The following is an 18,453-nucleotide window of genomic DNA, read 5'->3' as shown; positions in this document are numbered from 1 at the left end:
TTCTGACAAAATTGATGGAACTTACTTCATATAGGGTAACTTTCAGTGATTTATAGATTTAAACCATTGTATATTAATTTTATAATATTGGTGGTAAAAGGTTTTATTTACTCACCTGAGTTTCTATATTGAATATGAACTTGAAATGCTTATACCTAAAAAATATATACATTGTATAGAGTTAACTACTATACAAAATAATACCCTAAACTATAATGGATTAAATTCTGTTATACAAAAGTCTCAAATTAGGTATCTTAAATCTGATACATCTGGTAGTACTGGTGAGCAGCTTTCATTTTGGGGTCTCATGCACTGTTGTCACTTTCTCCTAGACAAAGAGAAAGAGGAAATGGAAAAGGGACAGTCAGTTCCAGTACTTTAATTGGAAAGACCTAGAAATGTCACAATTCACTTCTCTTCACATCCCGATGAACACAACTTTAACAAAGAACTTCAGTTAACTCTAAATGAAGCTGAAATTAACAGTCTTTATAGTGATTTCCACAAATTCCAAAAAAAACTTCTGAGTCGGACCTTTCTCTCTGTTTCAATTCATCATTTTGAAGGCAAAAACCTAACGCATGTGACTTTAAGCAAGTGTAGCGTAAGCTTTGTCTTTTAGTTTATTGACACAATTTTGTAAAGCACTTCTGCATGTATTAAATGCTAACCTCTGCAGCTGTCTTTAGTTGATTGTATACTGATCAAATTAACAGAAGAGTATTTTGCTCATGAATGCAACACAACAGTTGAAATGTACTGATGGAATGGGAATGAATGCACATATAGAATAAATTCCACCATTCTATATAATAACATTTAAATGTCAACAAGTATAGAGGTTCTGTACTATATATATATATGCATATATAAAGTAGTTCTACAAGGCTTTCAATTCAACATGTCAAAAATGCTTCTTGATCAGTCACATCTTTCATTGTTCTCCCCCATCTCTCCCAAGCCCTTCCATTCCCTCAAATTACTTGATTCCATTTAAGAAATATACATTAGGTATATATACCACATTTTCTTGATCCATTCATCTACTGAGGGGCATCTGGGTTGCTTCCATATCTTAGCTATGGTAAATAATGCTGCAATAAACATAGTTGTGCTGGTAGCTTTGTTTGTAAGCATTTGGGTAAATGCCCAAAAGTGGGATTGCTGGGTCATAGGGGAGCTCTATGTGGAGTCTTTTGAGGAACCTCCATACTACTTTCCAAAGTGGTTGAACAAGTTTACACTCCCACCAACAATGAAGTAAGGTTCCCTTCTGTCCACATCCCCTCCAGAATCTGTTGTTATTAGAGTTCTTGATTTTTGCCATTCTAACTGGGGTGAGGTGATATCTCAATGTTGTTTTGATTTGCATTTCTTTTATGGCTAGGGAGGTTGAGCTTCTTTCTTCTTCAGAGAAGTTTCTCTTCAAGTCTTTAGCCCACTTATTTATTGGGCAGTTGTTTCTTTGAGGATTTGTTGTTGGAGGATTTAAATTTTTGAGTTCCACGTATATTTTAGATATGAGACCCTTGTCCATTGTATGGCTAGTGAAGATCTTCTCCTAATCTGTGGGCTTTCTATTGATCTTGCTAGCTATGTCCTTTGCCATGCAGAAGCTCTGCAACTTCGTGCAATCCCATTTGTCCAACCTTTCTTTGATTTGTTGTGTATGCCTCCATCAGAAAGAATGACATTGCCCCATTTGTGAGGAAATGGAAAGACTTGGAAAAAATTATATTAAGTGAAGTAAGCCAAGCCCAAAGAAACATAGGTCCCATGGTTTCCCTTATTTGCAATATCTAGTATATATATGAGTCAAGCAGAAAAGGTCAGATAAGGTGATGTTAGGAAAATGAACCCTAAGATATGTATTTAAATGTTTTTTTTTCTTTCATGCATTTTTTTCTAAAGCATTTATAAGATTATTTCTTTGTTGCTTTGTATGTCCTTCTCCCACAGTATAACCCCTGCTTTCACTGTATTTGTTGTCGGTATAATTTGTGGAGGGGAAGGGGAAAACAAGTCGTTTAAATAAGGATACAGGTGGACCCGTTGCAACAATAAGAAGTACAAGCTGTCATGTTGAAAATGAACTTTACAACTTTGGTTGGGGGGTGGGGAGGATTGGGTGGGGGGTGCGGGGGGAGGCTGCGAAGGGATGGGAAGGGTAAACAAAGGAGGAGGCTACAATGCTTGATAAGAAATATACTCATTATCTTGCCCATGTAATTGTAACCCCTCTGTACAGTATTTTCACAATAAGAAAAAAAAAAAAGAAATATACATTAGGGGCTGGGGGTTTAGCACAGCTGAAGGGCGCCCGCCGCGCAAGACCCTGGGTTCGATCCTCAACCCTGAAAAAAAGAAAAAAAAAAGAAAAAGAAAAAAAAAGCTACAAAAGAAATATACATTAAATACTATGATTATATCCGACCCCTTCCTCTCTGTATTCTTCTACCTTTCATTTCCTTAACTGCCCAATTCTATCAACAACACAAGTTTCAGCTTCATGTTATTCATATTGCTAAATTGTGTCTTAGTTGTTTGAAGCAGTTACATCATTGGAATTCTATCCTACACAATCACTAATCTAGTCAATATGTTGGTGTATGTATGCATATGACCCTATATATTTTCATGTATGTTTATAGCTTAGCTACATGTGACAGAAAATGAGGTAATTTATTCTTATTCTTACTTACTCTTATTCTTGTTCCTAAGAACTGATTATATTTCTTATTTCTAAGAATTTTAAGAATTATTTCTGAGAGTTATCACTTGCAATTACATTTCTTGACTTAACACGCTCCTTGACCATGCTAGCTCATATTGTCCAATAGAATGAACTTCCTATAATAGAAATGTTCTAGAACTGTGCTACCCACTGTATTCATATTATTTGTGGAAAGCCTTTGAGCATTTGGAATGAGGAAATGAATTCTGAATATTACTTTGCTTTAATGAGTTTAAATTTAAATGGCCACTTGTGGTTACTATAACTTTCTTTTATCTCTTACTGTGCCTAATTTATAAATTAAACTGTCATAATAGTATGTGTGTATAAAACAGTAATTTCAAGTACCCACTGGAAATCTCAGTACATAGTCTTCTTAGATAAAATAGAACTACTATATGTGAAGACTTTCAGGATGCAACTGAGTGTTTATTATTAGAAATTTTCTGTGATCATTTCTATTTCGATTCCAGTTGTCAAAGAGCTTAGCTCCCATCTTGCCCCTTGAGTATGTCTGTGCTCCTGACAGTGAATGCACGTTGCTGGCAGCCCCAGCACCTAATCACCATATTGATCACAGAGTTCTGAGGAATTTAAATCTAATAACTAATTTCATAATTCTCAGAAAGATACTTTATACAAGAAGGAAATTAGATTATGCTTAAATATCATTACCATTTTTCATATATGCACACAACCACATATTAGTTTTGGCCTAAGTGCAAGTAGCTATTCAGTGACCACACTGTAGTTTAAACCTCAAGTAGACACCATTCTTTACTGTAGAGTGAGTTTTTATAATGGTTCTCTTCACTTAAAACAACCTAAGAGCATGTAGCATGTAGTTCGTGTGTAATAGGAGAAAATATATTTTTTCTCTGCCAAGAGGAAAGAAAGCAAAATTAAATAGTTTCTATTTCTTTTTTGTCTCATCACAAGTATTTGATCAAAAGGTATGCTTGTAAAAAGACAATGTAAAATGTTTTCTATCTTTTCATTACTAATGTGACTCTAAGATTTTATTTTATGCAGTTGATAGTAAATAAATTAATGAACATAAGTGACAATAAAATGGGATTCTGCATTTGTTCCTGTTACTGCAAAAGATTATTTAGCTTTTCAGTACATTAACAGAAGGAATTTTAAATCATCAAGCTTGAGTGTTTTCAAAGGGCTGTGATGTTCAGATTTAAGTCAGGTTAATCTTCTGCAAGTTAAAATTACTTAGAAGCAATCTCTCCATAATTAAGTAATCTTACCTACTAATACTGTAGAATAAGGATACCTTTAAGTGACATGAAATCTGTCATTTTAAGCATGCCCCCAAGCCCGTTCCAGATTGCTCATAAAATTTCTCATTCTCTAGAGAAATATGATCTCTAAGAAATAAATGTCTCTGTCAACTCACAAGTAATATGAGCACAAGATGAAAAAATGAAATTTCTGAGTCTCGTAAGGTCTATTTCAGTATTGTCAAATTGATTTTTATTCCTTGGTTTTTAAGTTCTCATGGTCATTTTTGGATTTACCTTCTGGATATAAAGAGAAGGTTACAATACCTTTTTAGAGAGGTGGGGGAGCAAGAGAATATTTTTCATAGAAAATTCTGTCATAAAATGCTAATGTTGGTGTTCTTGTCTTTATGTCTATGCATTCTTTAGCTATGAGGATAACAGACCCTTCATCAAGTAAGAATGACCTGAATGGCTGATAAATTCCATTTATCAGTGTGGTCCCATAAACCAGTTATCAGATCAGTACTGAAAAATCATTAGAGCTTCTGTCATTCACATTGAGGCAGAAGAGCAAACTGTGCAGGAAAATGTGCTGGCATACCACTTATATATAAATAAATATGCTGCAGCTGTATTGCCAAAAAATGAAGCTCTGCTTCACCTCTGTGAATTGGATATCACTTGAATTCAGTGCCACAGTAATAATAACTTCCTGGGCTACAGACTTGTTCCACTGTATAATTTTTCTCTTTACACTGTGATGCGTCAGTCTCTGCTATGATTTCTGTTGTTTGTTCAAGCACTATTCATCTAAACTTACCTGTTGATTTATTGGTATTTCTTACGGGTCTGAAACTACCCGGATTAAATTGCTATGAATAAATACTGCATGAAATATCTGAGAAAGGGAAAAAAGTTCTCCAAAAATTAAAATGTTGCATAAGCAAATTTTTCTCTTTTGAATTTGACACCTGTCACTTGATTAATAATCTAATTCCTTGTGACACTATTTAAGCTTCTGAAACAAAGCTACAAGTCTGTACCAATTTAATAAATATAGACATAAAAGATAACATTTGAGTATTTTTTCCTATACAATTTTGTCCTGCAAGAATTAACCAAGATTGGCAACCTCTGGGTGACCTTGTTGTACTTTCAGTTTGTTCTTCTGGTGAAGAGTCCTTTGTTTCCATTCTCCTGATGCATTTCACTTACTTCATGTTTTTGCTTCTGTGTTTCCTTTACAAACTGGAGCTCATTGAAGTTTTAGATCATTTAACATTGGGGTCCATTAAGTGTTTTCTAGTGGGAAGTATCTGACTTTAGTATTCTATCCTACCATTTTATTTCTAAACCATAACAATAGTTTTGCCTTTATTTGTTGATGATGATTTCCATTTCTCCTGTTCTCAATGTCTGAAGAACCTGAGCACGTGCCCTTGTTTGTTGCCACAGTTCTTAATTCTGTTGTAAAATAAAATATTAACATTCAAGATGGTTTCTAATTCATATAAGCAAATGTGCCAGATGTAATAGTAAACTTCCTGTAGCAAGCCTTTATTCAAAAATGCTGATGGCTACCATTACAACTGATCAAATGAGTGAACATTTAAGTCTAAGAAATAGTGCCTGATTGTTGTGGAAGAAAAAATGTGAATATTCAATTTAATAAGACTTTGTGACCATATCTTACTTAATACAATTTTTTCCAAGTCTTTCCATTTCCTAACAAATGGATGTGGCTCTTTCTAAAACAAAACACAAACAAAATACAAAAACAAATAAAACTTAGCTTCAGATTAGGGTGAACATAAGCAGTTTCCCCTTTCAATTTGTGATTTTCAATTCCCATAAATTACATAAGTAAATAAAACACAAAGGTGCCCAAAAAAATGCTTTATCCTGTTTACGGAAGGTGTGCTGGCAAAGGAAAAGGTGGTTTATGTGACTATACACAGAAGTGGACTGGTTTGGGGTCCCATTCTTCTATCTACTTAAAGACAAGTTGAGAGGGATTCCATTTTCAGCTGGTGGAGTCCCATCTATTGGAAGAGTTCACTTTATCTCGATACATAAATACAAAATTACTGCTGTTGAGAATTTGGAGGAAGTTAAAAGTGGAGTGCAAGTGATAATTGTCTCCATGCTCTTCTACTTTGTTCATACCACTCCATCCCCATTCTCAGCTTCATCCTCTCCCTTGAATGTACAGCTACTTCAGAGATGAAGTTACCTTGAATCTTTAATCTTCTTTCAGCAAAACTGCCAAATGCTGGATTTCCAAAACCTAGTCCAACATACCCTAGAAGACAATCATCTAAAGGTGGAGGACTGGGTAATTCCAGTAGAGTAATTTTTTTTCTTTTATATTGACTGTAGATTACACTAATTAGATTCCTATAAAATCACACACAGCACATGATAGCCTCATACATGTACTCTTAATACTAGTCCCTTTAACAAGAGTTAGGATTCTGTTATTTTATTATCTACTACAATGTTTATGAAAATTTGAGAAAATGTGGTTTAAGTGTATCAGATGAAGCTCTAAAGTAGAAAGTCCGATGAAATAAATATTATCATACCAATGAGTCTGGTAAGGATTAACATAACTTCAAAGTATTTTCCCCCTTGCCATTCACCATAATTACATCTCCATACCATTTGCATATGCATTACAAAACATGAATAATTTATGGCACAAATCTGCTTTTGCTTAAATGAATTTCTGTGTTCATAACATTTTCATTCATGTATATTTCTTCAAGCTAGGAAACTTGTAGTTCCCATTAAAATCTTAAAGTACTTACACCACTTGTGTTACATTTTCTGTCAATAAAACTTGCCACAACATTTTTTTTTCTGTGTCAGTATTGTTGATATGATATAGTTGGGTTAATTCAAGACCAAGTATTTGATAACCTTTCATTTTCTCTTCTTTCCACAGATCATGGGTTATAGGTGCAATAGCTCTTCTCTGCCTGTTGGGCTTGACCTGGGCCTTTGGACTCATGTATATTAATGAAAGCACAGTCATCATGGCATATCTCTTCACCATTTTCAATTCTCTACAGGGAATGTTTATATTCATTTTCCATTGTGTCCTACAGAAGAAGGTAAGTGAGAATTCTCTCTTAAACATTAAATGGCACCAATATTGTGACAATTGTACCATATTCTTTACATAATCTCAATTTCATGGCAAAGGAACTCTAATATATTCTAACAAAATACCATTCTTGCTATGTTTGTCTCAAGAAATAAACATTTGTTTATACTTCTAAAGATGAAACAGATACAAATTAAGAATGTAATAGCTGGTGAGAGTATTCAAATAAAAGAAAAAAATAAAAACATTGTATCATTTGGAAAACCACAAGGAGTATTTTCACCCATTGCCAAGAGCTAGGTTTCATGGAAGGGAAAATACAGATATTTTATGGTAGGATAATATACATTTTTCAGTCAATATATATTTTTTGAATGAAGAATGTTCTACTCTTTCCTTTAGAAGCAGCTCCATTAGAAATTATGACTTGAATGATTAGAATTATGTTCTTAATTTTTATATTGTATAATTTTCCTTGTATACTTTTAAAAGCCAATTTTAGCAAACAAATATTTTTATTGCTTTTCTTCCCCCTCAGATTGATTTTTATTACATTACTCTTTTCAACTCTATTAAAATATGTAGTCTCTGTAGCTCTGATCACTTAGGCCTTTTAGCCAGATTTCATGAATTTGAATTTCACTTCCTCCACTTAAAAGCTTATGTGATTTGGAGCAAGTTAATTAACCTCCTTTGTCCCAATCTCCTCATGTGTGACATAGAGGTGATGAAGATAATTATGAAATATTGAAAGAGGTGACTCAGGAAATGAAGTGGCAAAATGCAAAAAACATAAATTCTTAGAATAACATACTTATAATTTGCTTTGGAAAACAAGAAAATGAAGAAAAAGGTCTCTAACACTAGAATTTTTGATAAAATAAATCAATATTAAAATAACTTGAGAACAATGCTTAGTCTACTTCTTAAGATGGAACAAGAATAAAGCAAAATTTTATTCTGTTTCACTTGTAGGTAGCTATATAAAATGTAACGCAATAGTCACAATAAAAGCTAAAAGAATAACAATCAGGTCTATAAAAGATTGCAGAAAAGATTGCATTTGAATGGATAGATTGTAATCTAGTGGGATAAATTCACCCTAGTATAAGGTTATTATATAGCAGGTGTACTTTCCCAAATAATGTTTATGCTTCCCAAATTGGAGAGGTCACCTCAGCATATGTTTATTTACTACATATTGACTTCTATCAGGGGGAAATCCAAGCTAGTAAAGGGTTACTCAATTCCAGTGCCTGATTTTGTGGTCATCATTGGTCTTGGTATCCAGCAGGCAGTCTGTGAAACAAATAGTGGATCTTGTGGGAACCACTGGGCAGGCCCCTATTCAGTTCCTAGTGATAGAAGCAACTAAACTGGAAAAGAAACTGGGACATAGCTTAGCATTTTGCCCAAGAAAATAGAGAGATTGGACATATTCAACAGCTAGCAATCTACTACACTTGATGAGGTTAAAGAACATGAGACATTTAAAAAGCTGAGAAGAGAGATAGAAAGAAAATAGATGTCAGGAAAATAAAATGGGAATCAAAAAAAAAAAAAAAAAAACCAGCAGAATACCCAATTAAAGACCAGGAAAAAAAATCAAGATATAATGTAGAAAAACAAAACAAAACAAAAAACTTCAGAGAATCAGAGATTATTAGGAAAGATGCCTAGATTTGAAAAGAAAAAAACAACATAGGATTCTCAAGAGAAATATGTGCAGACAAAAATGGACATAAAGCAAAGGGATTAAAATATTGGTGGCATTTGTCCATGAAAATAAGGGACTACACTGTAGTGATCAGTCATAATGTTTTAAAATAAAGTCAATTGTAAATCAGATGTACTGTCCTTGTATCATACATGTTGTATATACTCCCCTCCATGCCTTCTACAGTTTTGATTTTTTTAATTTGATGGTATTTTTTTCTAGTGTCAAGAATATGACCCTACAACAGAAAATATAAAAACTCATGGGTGATTACTGAGTGTTTTTTTAAACAAAAAAATGATGGACTATTTGTCCTTACAGCTGTAGAAATAGTCTTGAAGGTTTTTCTTTTTCTTTTTTCTTTTAAAGCCATGTGTCTTAATTTTGTTCATAGATCCTGCATATGTAGTTGCTTAGGTATTTTAATTAAAAATTAAAGGATATTTTTTGGTTGAGTCAACTGATTAACAATAATCAATAATCTGGTGATGACAGTACTTTTCTAAGTATGGATTACATGGTTCTGTCCCCAGTTTTTGCACTGGTTACTAGAGGTTTCATCTTTGCGATTACTATTCAATATGCTCTTGGAGCTTCCCAGGGTATTTTACTTTAGAAGTGAGAAAATGGAAGAAATGTTCTATTAGCTAGGCATATATTCTTCCATGTCTGCTACAGTCTAAAACAACACATACTGGGATATGACATCATTTTGTGATTGGAGTAATTAAGATGGAGGATCATGTGAAACAGATTAGAGTATGTAAGTGATTGAGCAACCAAAGAATTTCCTTATTATCATCTACAGAAAAAAAATGTTTGATGGACATGGTCCATGTTCTTTCCCTTTATTCTGTTTGACATATGCTTACCATTTCAAATCATAACACAGCAAAATAAAGTCATTGTAATGAATCAGTTAGCAATGTTGTTAATGTGAAAACAGGCATCACCAGATTTCTTGATTTGATGGTTGTTTATGAAATAAGTTCAGCACATTCAATCTCAGTTAGAAAATGCAAATAGCTCATGATGAATTTCTGTGGCCCTTTCAATATTGCTTCTATTGTAGCAAGGAGAAATGTGGTTCTCTTGCTCTTTTCTGTTCTCTCTTAGAACTACAATATCGGTGAAAGTTAAAATCACATCATTACGAAAGACAATCATTTTCAGGGTACACTGGAAAAAGCAAACAAACAAGAAGAAGCTGCAGTTACAATCCAAGATTAGGATCTTAGAAATATTACAAATTACCTAGTTTCACCAAAGCTTATCTTCGGTTGGAGATTATTTTAAGCCTTCCTGATTTCTAATTAAAACATTTATCCTTTTTAGATATGGAGGAGACCACTTTAATAATAGTACTAGTAATATGTAGTGTGTGAATTGATGATGCATTAATGTTAGAGATGGCATCTCAGAAATACCTTTGTGATTACAGACCACCATGAGTTTCCTATTTTCCCATATAAGGCACATTGCTTAACCTTTTTAGTCAGTTTGCTTTCACTGTTTAATCATTTCAGTGACCTTATCTGTAAAATAAGACTAGTAATTATGCCCTAGAGTTATTTTTAGGAACTTACATTGCACAACTTCATACAAGAAAAGGCTAAAAATTAGATGGTTCTTTAGTCTACCCTCCTAAACACACAAACACACACACACATGCACGCACACACACACACACACGCACACACACTCACACGCGTGCACACACACCCCTCATAAGCATACAAAAATATTTTAAGGATTTTTTTAATGAAAAAAGTATTGTTGTGTAATGACTGAATAAAAATAAGTATCTACATTTCTAAGTATTGATATATGTAGCATTGAAGATAATGGGTTAAAAAAAATAGATCATGAGAAATGTATATATGTTGGATAATCCAGAATGGATAAAGAAGTTAAGGGCTAGAATACCATAATTCTACTTGCTTACTCTGTATTTCTCCACCAAGAATGAATTTTTCTCTCTTGGCCATTTTCTTTTCAACTTCATCACATAAACATTGGAATCATTCCAACTTCTCTTTTGAAGTTGTTCTTATAATTCATCTTTACTAAACCTTGCTTGGTTTCTCTCTCTACTCCCACTGGTCGTCTTCCTTGGTAGTTTCAATCATCTAGTCATTACTGTATTATTACTATGTTTTTTGTTTGTTTGTTTGTTTTTACTTTGGAGGAGAGGATGCAAGGTCCATGTTAAGCAAATGACAGCTCTACTTCTTTGCTACCTCCCAGCCATCCATCATTGAGGCAAAAATGCTGGATAAGACATGTATTCATTACCTTGCTCATGTAACTGTAACCCCTCTGTAGAGTATTTTCAAAATGAAAGCTTAGTTAAAAAATAAAATATAGCTGGGCACCGGTGGCTCACGCCTGTAATCCTAGCTACTGAGGAGGCTGAGCTCTGAGGATCATGGTTCAAAGCCAGCTGGGGTAGAAAAATCCGTGAGACTCTTATCTCCAATTAACCCACTAGAAAACCAGAAGTGGTGTTGTGGCTCAAGTGGTAGAGTGCTCACCTTGAGCTGAAGAGCGCAGGGATAGCTAGCACCCAAGCCCAGAGTTCAAGCCCCATGAACAACAACAACAACAACTATATATATATATATATATATATATATATATATATATATATATATATATATATATATATAGACATATATATATATAAAGCATTTAATCAGTGTGAGCTCTTCACAAAATGAGTGTATACTGTTTTGAATCTAAATAACACCTTAAGAAGCACATATTTATAATTTTCTTTTAAAATGAAAGTAAATAGAATATAACAACATTGTTATAAAATATGAAGAACTAAAAATAATATGGAAATAGCATTTTATGTTAGCTCTGTTGGTGTTGTTCATAGTGGAACTGTTACTTGGACATGTTACCTTTTTATTTTTGTAGGGCTTGTTCCATAAATAGGTATTAGTAAAGTTTCAATTAAATAGGCAATGATAAAACTTTCCCTCAAAATGGTTGATGTGTTTTCCTGCTTCAAAACACAATTTAAAGTTGTTAGATGTTAATCTCATTTTTAACCGTATAATTTTATCCTAAAAACCAGTTGAAGAATTTGAATCTACAATAAAGTAGTTGTATTTTTCCCACAATTATTGACTAGAATCTTTTTGTAAAAATATTTTGAGCTGTTTAAATTTGTAAATCTTCTGGGAAGGTAGGGAGGGAAGGGATGGTAGAGGGAAAACAATGGAGGGGGTAACAATGCTCAATAGGAAGTGTACTCATTACCTTACTCATGTAACTGTAACCCTCTGTATAGTATCTTTACAATAAAAAATAAATAAATTTGTAAATCTCACTTTTTAAGTGAATAAGTTCAAGAGAACAAAAACTTAAAAGATTTTTAACTCATCTTATTCTCCCTTTCTGTGTTTAAATATTCTCTTTTATCTTCCTCTGTTCTTTTCCTTAACCCACCTTCTACATCTCAGAAGCTAATGTTCTAATTAAACTTCTGCCTACAGAACAATAGCTATAATACCTTTGTACCAATAGAGTACTTAATATAGAATTTATGAAGCTGAACATATGTCTTGAAATTATCATAAACCTATGTTCTTTGAACTAAGAGACAGTATCGCTATGATGCTACTGACAATAATGACAGTGATGTGAAGAGACTCATGCAAAATTTCAAACTTGACAATATTGATGATTTTTTCCCAATCTGTCTAGTGAACAGACTTTTTTTGGCAGTTGTAGGATAAGGAAATCTTTATAGTACCCCAAACTAAAACTCACCTAGAGTACAAAAAGTGTATCTTATTTCCTGGCTAACTGGGGTATCTTTCTAACAGAGATTAACCTTTAATTGACTAGGTACGAAAAGAGTATGGGAAATGTCTGCGCACGCATTGCTGTAGTGGCAAAAGTACAGAGAGCTCCATTGGCTCAGGGAAAACGTCTGGCTCTCGAACTCCTGGACGCTACTCCACAGGCTCACAGGTAAACCTGTGTCATCACTTACCCTACCCCTCTCTTACATGTAGTCTGTTCTAAGTTGCTGTGGTGTGATGATCGGCAATGTTCTAACTCAGATCTCTACCATATTTGGTACTTGTTGTTTTGGTTGACTAGCTTGGGAATGATTCTACAAAACCTTCAAACAACCAAAAATCTTATAAATATAGGAGACAGAGTGTCTGTTTGCATAATAATTAGTGGCTTCAGATGGTTTATAGCTGAGTATGGCAAGTGAAGAATGACATTTCCCACATAGCCTAAAATCCAAAGAAAGTAATAACACATATATGTGTATGTATGTATGTACATAGGTATGTGTGTGTATAAAAATATATAATATACTATATATATATAGATATGAAATTGGGGGTTATTAGCTCCATGTTCAGTATAATGATTATCACATAGATAATATATATAGTCAACATAAAGAATTGATAGAATTATTTGTCACAGAAAATTACACTATTATTCATAATATGATAAAATAATGATAAATTTTATAGGTAGGTTTTTTTTTGTTTTAATCTTAGCATTATCATGCAGCAGCTGTGACACACAATAAAGATTTCAGTTATTGTCTCATTTTTTGTTTATTTGTTTTTGTGCCAATCTTGATACTTGAACTCAGGGCCTTGAGCTTTTATGCTTAACGTTAGTGCTCAACCACTTGAGCCACAGCTCCACTTCTGGCTTTGCTATTTCTTTTATGTTATTTTTTGTTTGTTTATTTTTGACATAGGATCTTAATATGTAGACTAGGCTGTCCTCAAACTCATTCTCCTGTGTCAGCCTCTTGAATGCTGGGATTATAAGTGTGTGCCCCTGTGCTTGGCCAGAGTAAAATTTTTAGTTATTGACTTTCTATATTTTTAAACAGTGGTAATAATATTGATTTGTTAAGTTTTTAGTATCATTAAACCATTACATGGAAAACCACTTAGAAGAAATTGTAGGTAGTGCTGTCATTACATGATATAATTTCATATATATATTTTTAAAGCTGTGTCATAATTTTCTTCAGCTTTCTACTTGTGACATCACAATTTTCTTGAAGAACATACATTGTCTTGTTGTACATAATATAGTGTTAATTTTAAGTAATTATGACAATATAACCTTGTATGAAGTTACAATGACTTGTGAATAAATATATTAAGTACGAAATAAATATATTAAGTACTGAATAAATATATTACATAATAATTGTGACCTTGCATAAACAAAAACTCAAGTACTCACTCATGGAAGAGCAAAATTGAGGGATATGAATGTAGTTTTTCATACCAAAAGATTCTAAAATATCCAACCCCATGTATATAATTTTGTTATTTAGAAATAGAGTGGTTTCTTTGGGATGTCATCTTCTTCCAAGCTCTAAGGACAAGTGGTGGTTAAAAGAGCACTTCTCTAGTGGCCTGGAGTTTCACGCTAGTGTTGAGAGATAAAAAATATCCACAAACAAACCAAAAGAAAATAACAGACTGTGCTATAGCAAAATACACAGATATGAAACCTCAAGGTGACCACCAGGACTAAGTACTAGAGAAAGATTGCCTTTGGAGGTGATTTTTTAAAAAAAATACTAACATCTAAATGACATTATTTAATTAATTTTTTAAATGACATTATTTTAAATGAGAGGAGCAAAAGATGTTCAGGAAGAGGCAATGTTAGGCCAGAAAATAGTTAGTGCCCAGTCCTTGAAGCAGAGAAGAGCTTGCAGTTTCAGGGATAGTGAGATTTATTGGGCTAGTGGAATTTGGGGGGAGATGGTTGGGAGAGTAATAACATTATGAGAGAAAAGGAGAGAGGAAGCAAAGCAAAAGACAAACCATAGATCCTAAAATATTTCTAGGCAGATATAAATTTAGATATTTTATTTTTACAGTACTGTGTTTGAACTTAGGACATCATGCTTCCAAATGAAGATCTCTACCACCTGAGCCATGCCCATAACCTTTTCTTTTTCTTTTTTTTTAAATTTCTATTTAAATTGTGCTGTAAAGGTGATGTACAGCGCGGTCACAGTTACATAAGTCAGGTAATGAGTACATTTCTTGTTGATCAGTGTTACTCCCTGCCCCCTCACTTTCTCCCACTTTTTTCCCTCCCAACCTTTCCCTTGATAGAATCTCATCCTTTTTGTAAGGGGTTAGGATCACAGGTGAATCCCATCAGGCCTGGTTCATTGATTGAGATGAGGGCTTGATAATTTTTTGCAAAGACTGGCTTTAAACCACCATCCTCCCAATCTTTACCTCCAGGGTAGCTGAGATTACCCTGGCTGGCTCTTAGGTTCTGCTTTGTTTACTCTAGAAAACCAGTTGGATAAGTTAGAAGTAGAAGAATATCATCTATACATCTAAAAGGCTGACAATATATGAAGTCACAGAAATATAATTTTATATACGTATGTATAGTGGTGTGTGTGTGTGTGTGTGTGTGTGTGTGTGTGTGTGTGTGTGTGTGTGTGTGTGTGTGTTTAAAATATCCTTGTGGGGCTTAACCCTGTGGCCTAAGCTCTGCCTCTGATTTTCTTCATTCAAAGCTGGCACTCTCCCACTTTGAGCCAGAGCTCCACTTCCAGTTTTCTGGGGATTAATTGCAGATAAGTGTCTCCTGTACTTTCCTACTTGTGATGGCTTCAAACTTCAATCCCTAAACTCAGCCTTCTGAGTAGCTAGGATTACTATTCAGGTGTGAGTCACCAGCACTCAGTTCTATGAGATGAAAGATTGTCCTTCCCAATTTGACCCACATGTAAGAATTCTGTCATGTAGCTTCCATTCAGCTTACTGACTTCCTAGATGTATTTTTTTGTTTTATTATATTATAATATCTTTAAAAGTATTTAACATATGGGAAACATAATATAAACATTAATATTAAATAATTACTAATTATGATAAATAATAATAAAGCATCTGTCCACCTAATATCGTCCCTAGGAAACAGAACATATACAACATTTTTTTTTGTTGTTGTTACATAGCTCCTCCTTAGTCAATCATTGTCTCTCCAGTAAGTTATCCTAGATTTTTTCCATTCATTTCTTAACTTTAGTGGGATATTACCTACCCCTCTAAAAAGTGTGTTGCTGCTTGGTATTCTCTTTTTAATCTGTTTATAAATGTTATCTGACTGTATAAGTCCTCTACAACTTTTTCTAAGATTTTTTTTCTTTTTATGGTTGCTGTTGATTTTGTTGTTATTAGTTTTTTTCAGGTTTGCACCTCTGAGTGTACATGACAAATTGATAAATATTGTCTTATATTCTGAGAATACTATTATTATTCAAGAAGCTCCAATATATTTGCAACCTAACCATTTCTTAGTTTGGTTTTGCAATTATTTCTTGTTGAATACTCCAGTAAGCATCAGAAAATATTTTCTGAGACCTTCCCTTCCTCCCTCCCTCCCTCCCTCCCTTCCTCCCTCCCTCCTTCCTTCCTTCCTTCCTTCCTTCTTTCCTTCCTTCCTTCTTTCCTTCCTTTGTTTTCTCTTTCTTTCCTTGTCTTTCTCTCTTTCTCTGTCTCTCTCTTCCTTTTTACTTTTTAAAAAATTTTTTCTGTTGCCACAGCTGGGCTGAATCCCAGGGCCTGTGTGCTATCCCTTCCTTATTTGTTTTCAAGGCTACCACCATTATTAGCTTTGTTTTATAGTTAATTGGAGATATGAGTCTCACAGACTTTACTGCCTGAACTGGCTTTAAACTAGCCCTCAGATATCAGCCTTCTGAGTTGGAAAAATTACAGGAGTGAGCTGAGACTCACAATTTTTACTTACTAAGTTAATAAAGTAGACAAACAGATCAACCCAGAAAGAAAACCATCCCAAACAGACATATAAAGTAACATTTTGTTGAATTTCTTCCACCTGGAAATTTAAATATATACTGATGGAAGGAGCTTCAGTTATCTATAAAACTTTCTACTATTAATCAATGAATGGAGCTGAAACAGCTAAGTTTATCCCCATCAAAACAAAGAAAACTTGATAGCAACCTCTAAAATTACAGATTTTTTTCTAAAATTTACGGAAAACAAGTACAGAAGCATTTTAACACCACTGAATTTTTTTTCTTACAAAAATTACTTTTGCAAGGCTCTTCAACTAAAACTTTTATTAATAAAACTAACAATGTAAATTATACTTAAACATTTTCATTCTAATAAGTTACAATGGAAATAATTTGTTTTATCTTGGGAACTAAAATTTGCTAATTCTGTCTAACGTATACCACTATATATGTATTCTCTTTTCATATAATCATCTGTGGTATAGATATTTACAGATACACCGCATGAGAATTAAGTGTCATTAATATTATTTCTTATATGCATCATTATATATCACAATATATTATATATGATTACATATTATGGGATATATAATGTAATATGACATACATTAGGTATTATGATGCATAGCATGTCATGTATAGTATATAATATATAATGATATGTTATTTTATGTTGTGATATATATTACAATATATCAAGATATATAGTGTATTATTTATATTATCATATATATCATATATTATATGATATAATTCATTCATATTGTTTTTATAGGACTATATTGAAAACATGGAAAAAATTTTATTTAGATACTAGAAATAAGTCTCACATGCCTGTGACACACACACACTGAAATATCCCCAAAAAACAGTTTTTATGAAACCCATAGCTTCATGAGTTTGCTTCTGTTCTTTTTCTTTCCCTACTCAGAGCCGAATTCGTAGGATGTGGAATGACACGGTTCGAAAGCAGTCAGAGTCCTCCTTTATTACAGGGGATATCAACAGTTCAGCCTCACTCAACAGAGGTAATTACAAAGGATTTTTCATATGTTTTATTCTGCTGATTGTTTTAAGAAGTTCTTCAATACATTGCTTTGCTTGCACATGCTGAACCATGTGAAGAAAATATTGTAAGGATATAAAACCTGGTTGAGTGTAGCAATGTGTTCCATTATTCATAGATGGTTTTAAAACGATCCTGAATTTTTAGGAAACCTTTTCTGAAAGAAGTTAGAAAATGCAAAACTTTTTTTAGTCATCTGTCACGGCTATAAACTGGTGAGCTGTCAGGCCTCATTGAAAGTAGTGAAAATGGCCAGTTACAGAGTCTGTAAGCATCGTAGGCTTCCACATTTTCCCAAGTAAAAAACGATTTCATAGTCTTTATGAGAGTAAAAATATTCTGTCTAATACATACTTAAGACAACCTGTGTACATGGGGAAAAATTAAATCTAATCTTAACATCTAAAAGACTTATCCAGATAATATAAGACATTCAACAATCCAGGAAAAAAAAAAAGTGCCTTTATATACATTGAGAATCTTTGTGGGTATGTACTTGTAGTCAAATGCTCCCTGGACATCCTTTATACTTGAAAAGAAATTCACTTAATCTACGGTTTTGTTTGCAGTAGATATTCTCTCTGTCTCTCTCTCTCTGTCTCTCTCTCTGTCTCTCTCTGTCTCTCTCTGTCTCTCTCTGTCTCTCTCTCTGTCTCTCTCTCTCTCTCTCTCTGAAAGATAAGTCAATTTCTCAAATTCACTACAGTTAAATTTACTAGGTGCAGTTTGTGGATTCAGTGTTGGGAAACATCGATTAAAGGTTTACCTGGAAAGGTTGT

General features: G+C 33.5%; 1 protein-coding gene across 25 annotated transcripts in view; it reads left to right on the top strand.

Annotated features, from left to right (window-relative positions):
* Positions 1-18,453, top strand: part of Adgrl3 (adhesion G protein-coupled receptor L3) — a 735,816-nt gene that overhangs the window by 663,521 nt on the left and 53,842 nt on the right. For 17 of the 25 annotated variants that reach the window (XR_011369974.1, XM_070012589.1, XM_070012578.1 and 14 more), the window contains 4 exons: positions 4,399-4,425; positions 6,920-7,088; positions 12,660-12,785; positions 17,540-17,636. Coding sequence is in view for 24 of the 25 variants with exons in the window: in XM_070012589.1 (XP_069868690.1) it covers positions 4,399-4,425; positions 6,920-7,088; positions 12,660-12,785; positions 17,540-17,636 (419 nt within the window). In the remaining variant the exon portion in view is untranslated. The remainder of the gene's footprint in view (positions 1-4,398; positions 4,426-6,919; positions 7,089-12,659; positions 12,786-17,539; positions 17,637-18,453) is intronic. The other 8 variants (XM_070012580.1, XM_070012579.1, XM_070012570.1 and 5 more) reach the window with 1 other exon arrangement.

Source organism: Dipodomys merriami, unplaced genomic scaffold (assembly GCF_024711535.1).
Source record: "Dipodomys merriami isolate MVZ:Mamm:240054 unplaced genomic scaffold, mDipMer1.0.p SCAF_9, whole genome shotgun sequence".
In the NCBI taxonomy this organism is placed as follows: Eukaryota; Metazoa; Chordata; class Mammalia; order Rodentia; family Heteromyidae; genus Dipodomys; species Dipodomys merriami.
The sequence above is the reverse complement of the archived record's forward strand: the minus strand, read 5'-3'. Positions and strand labels throughout refer to the sequence as shown.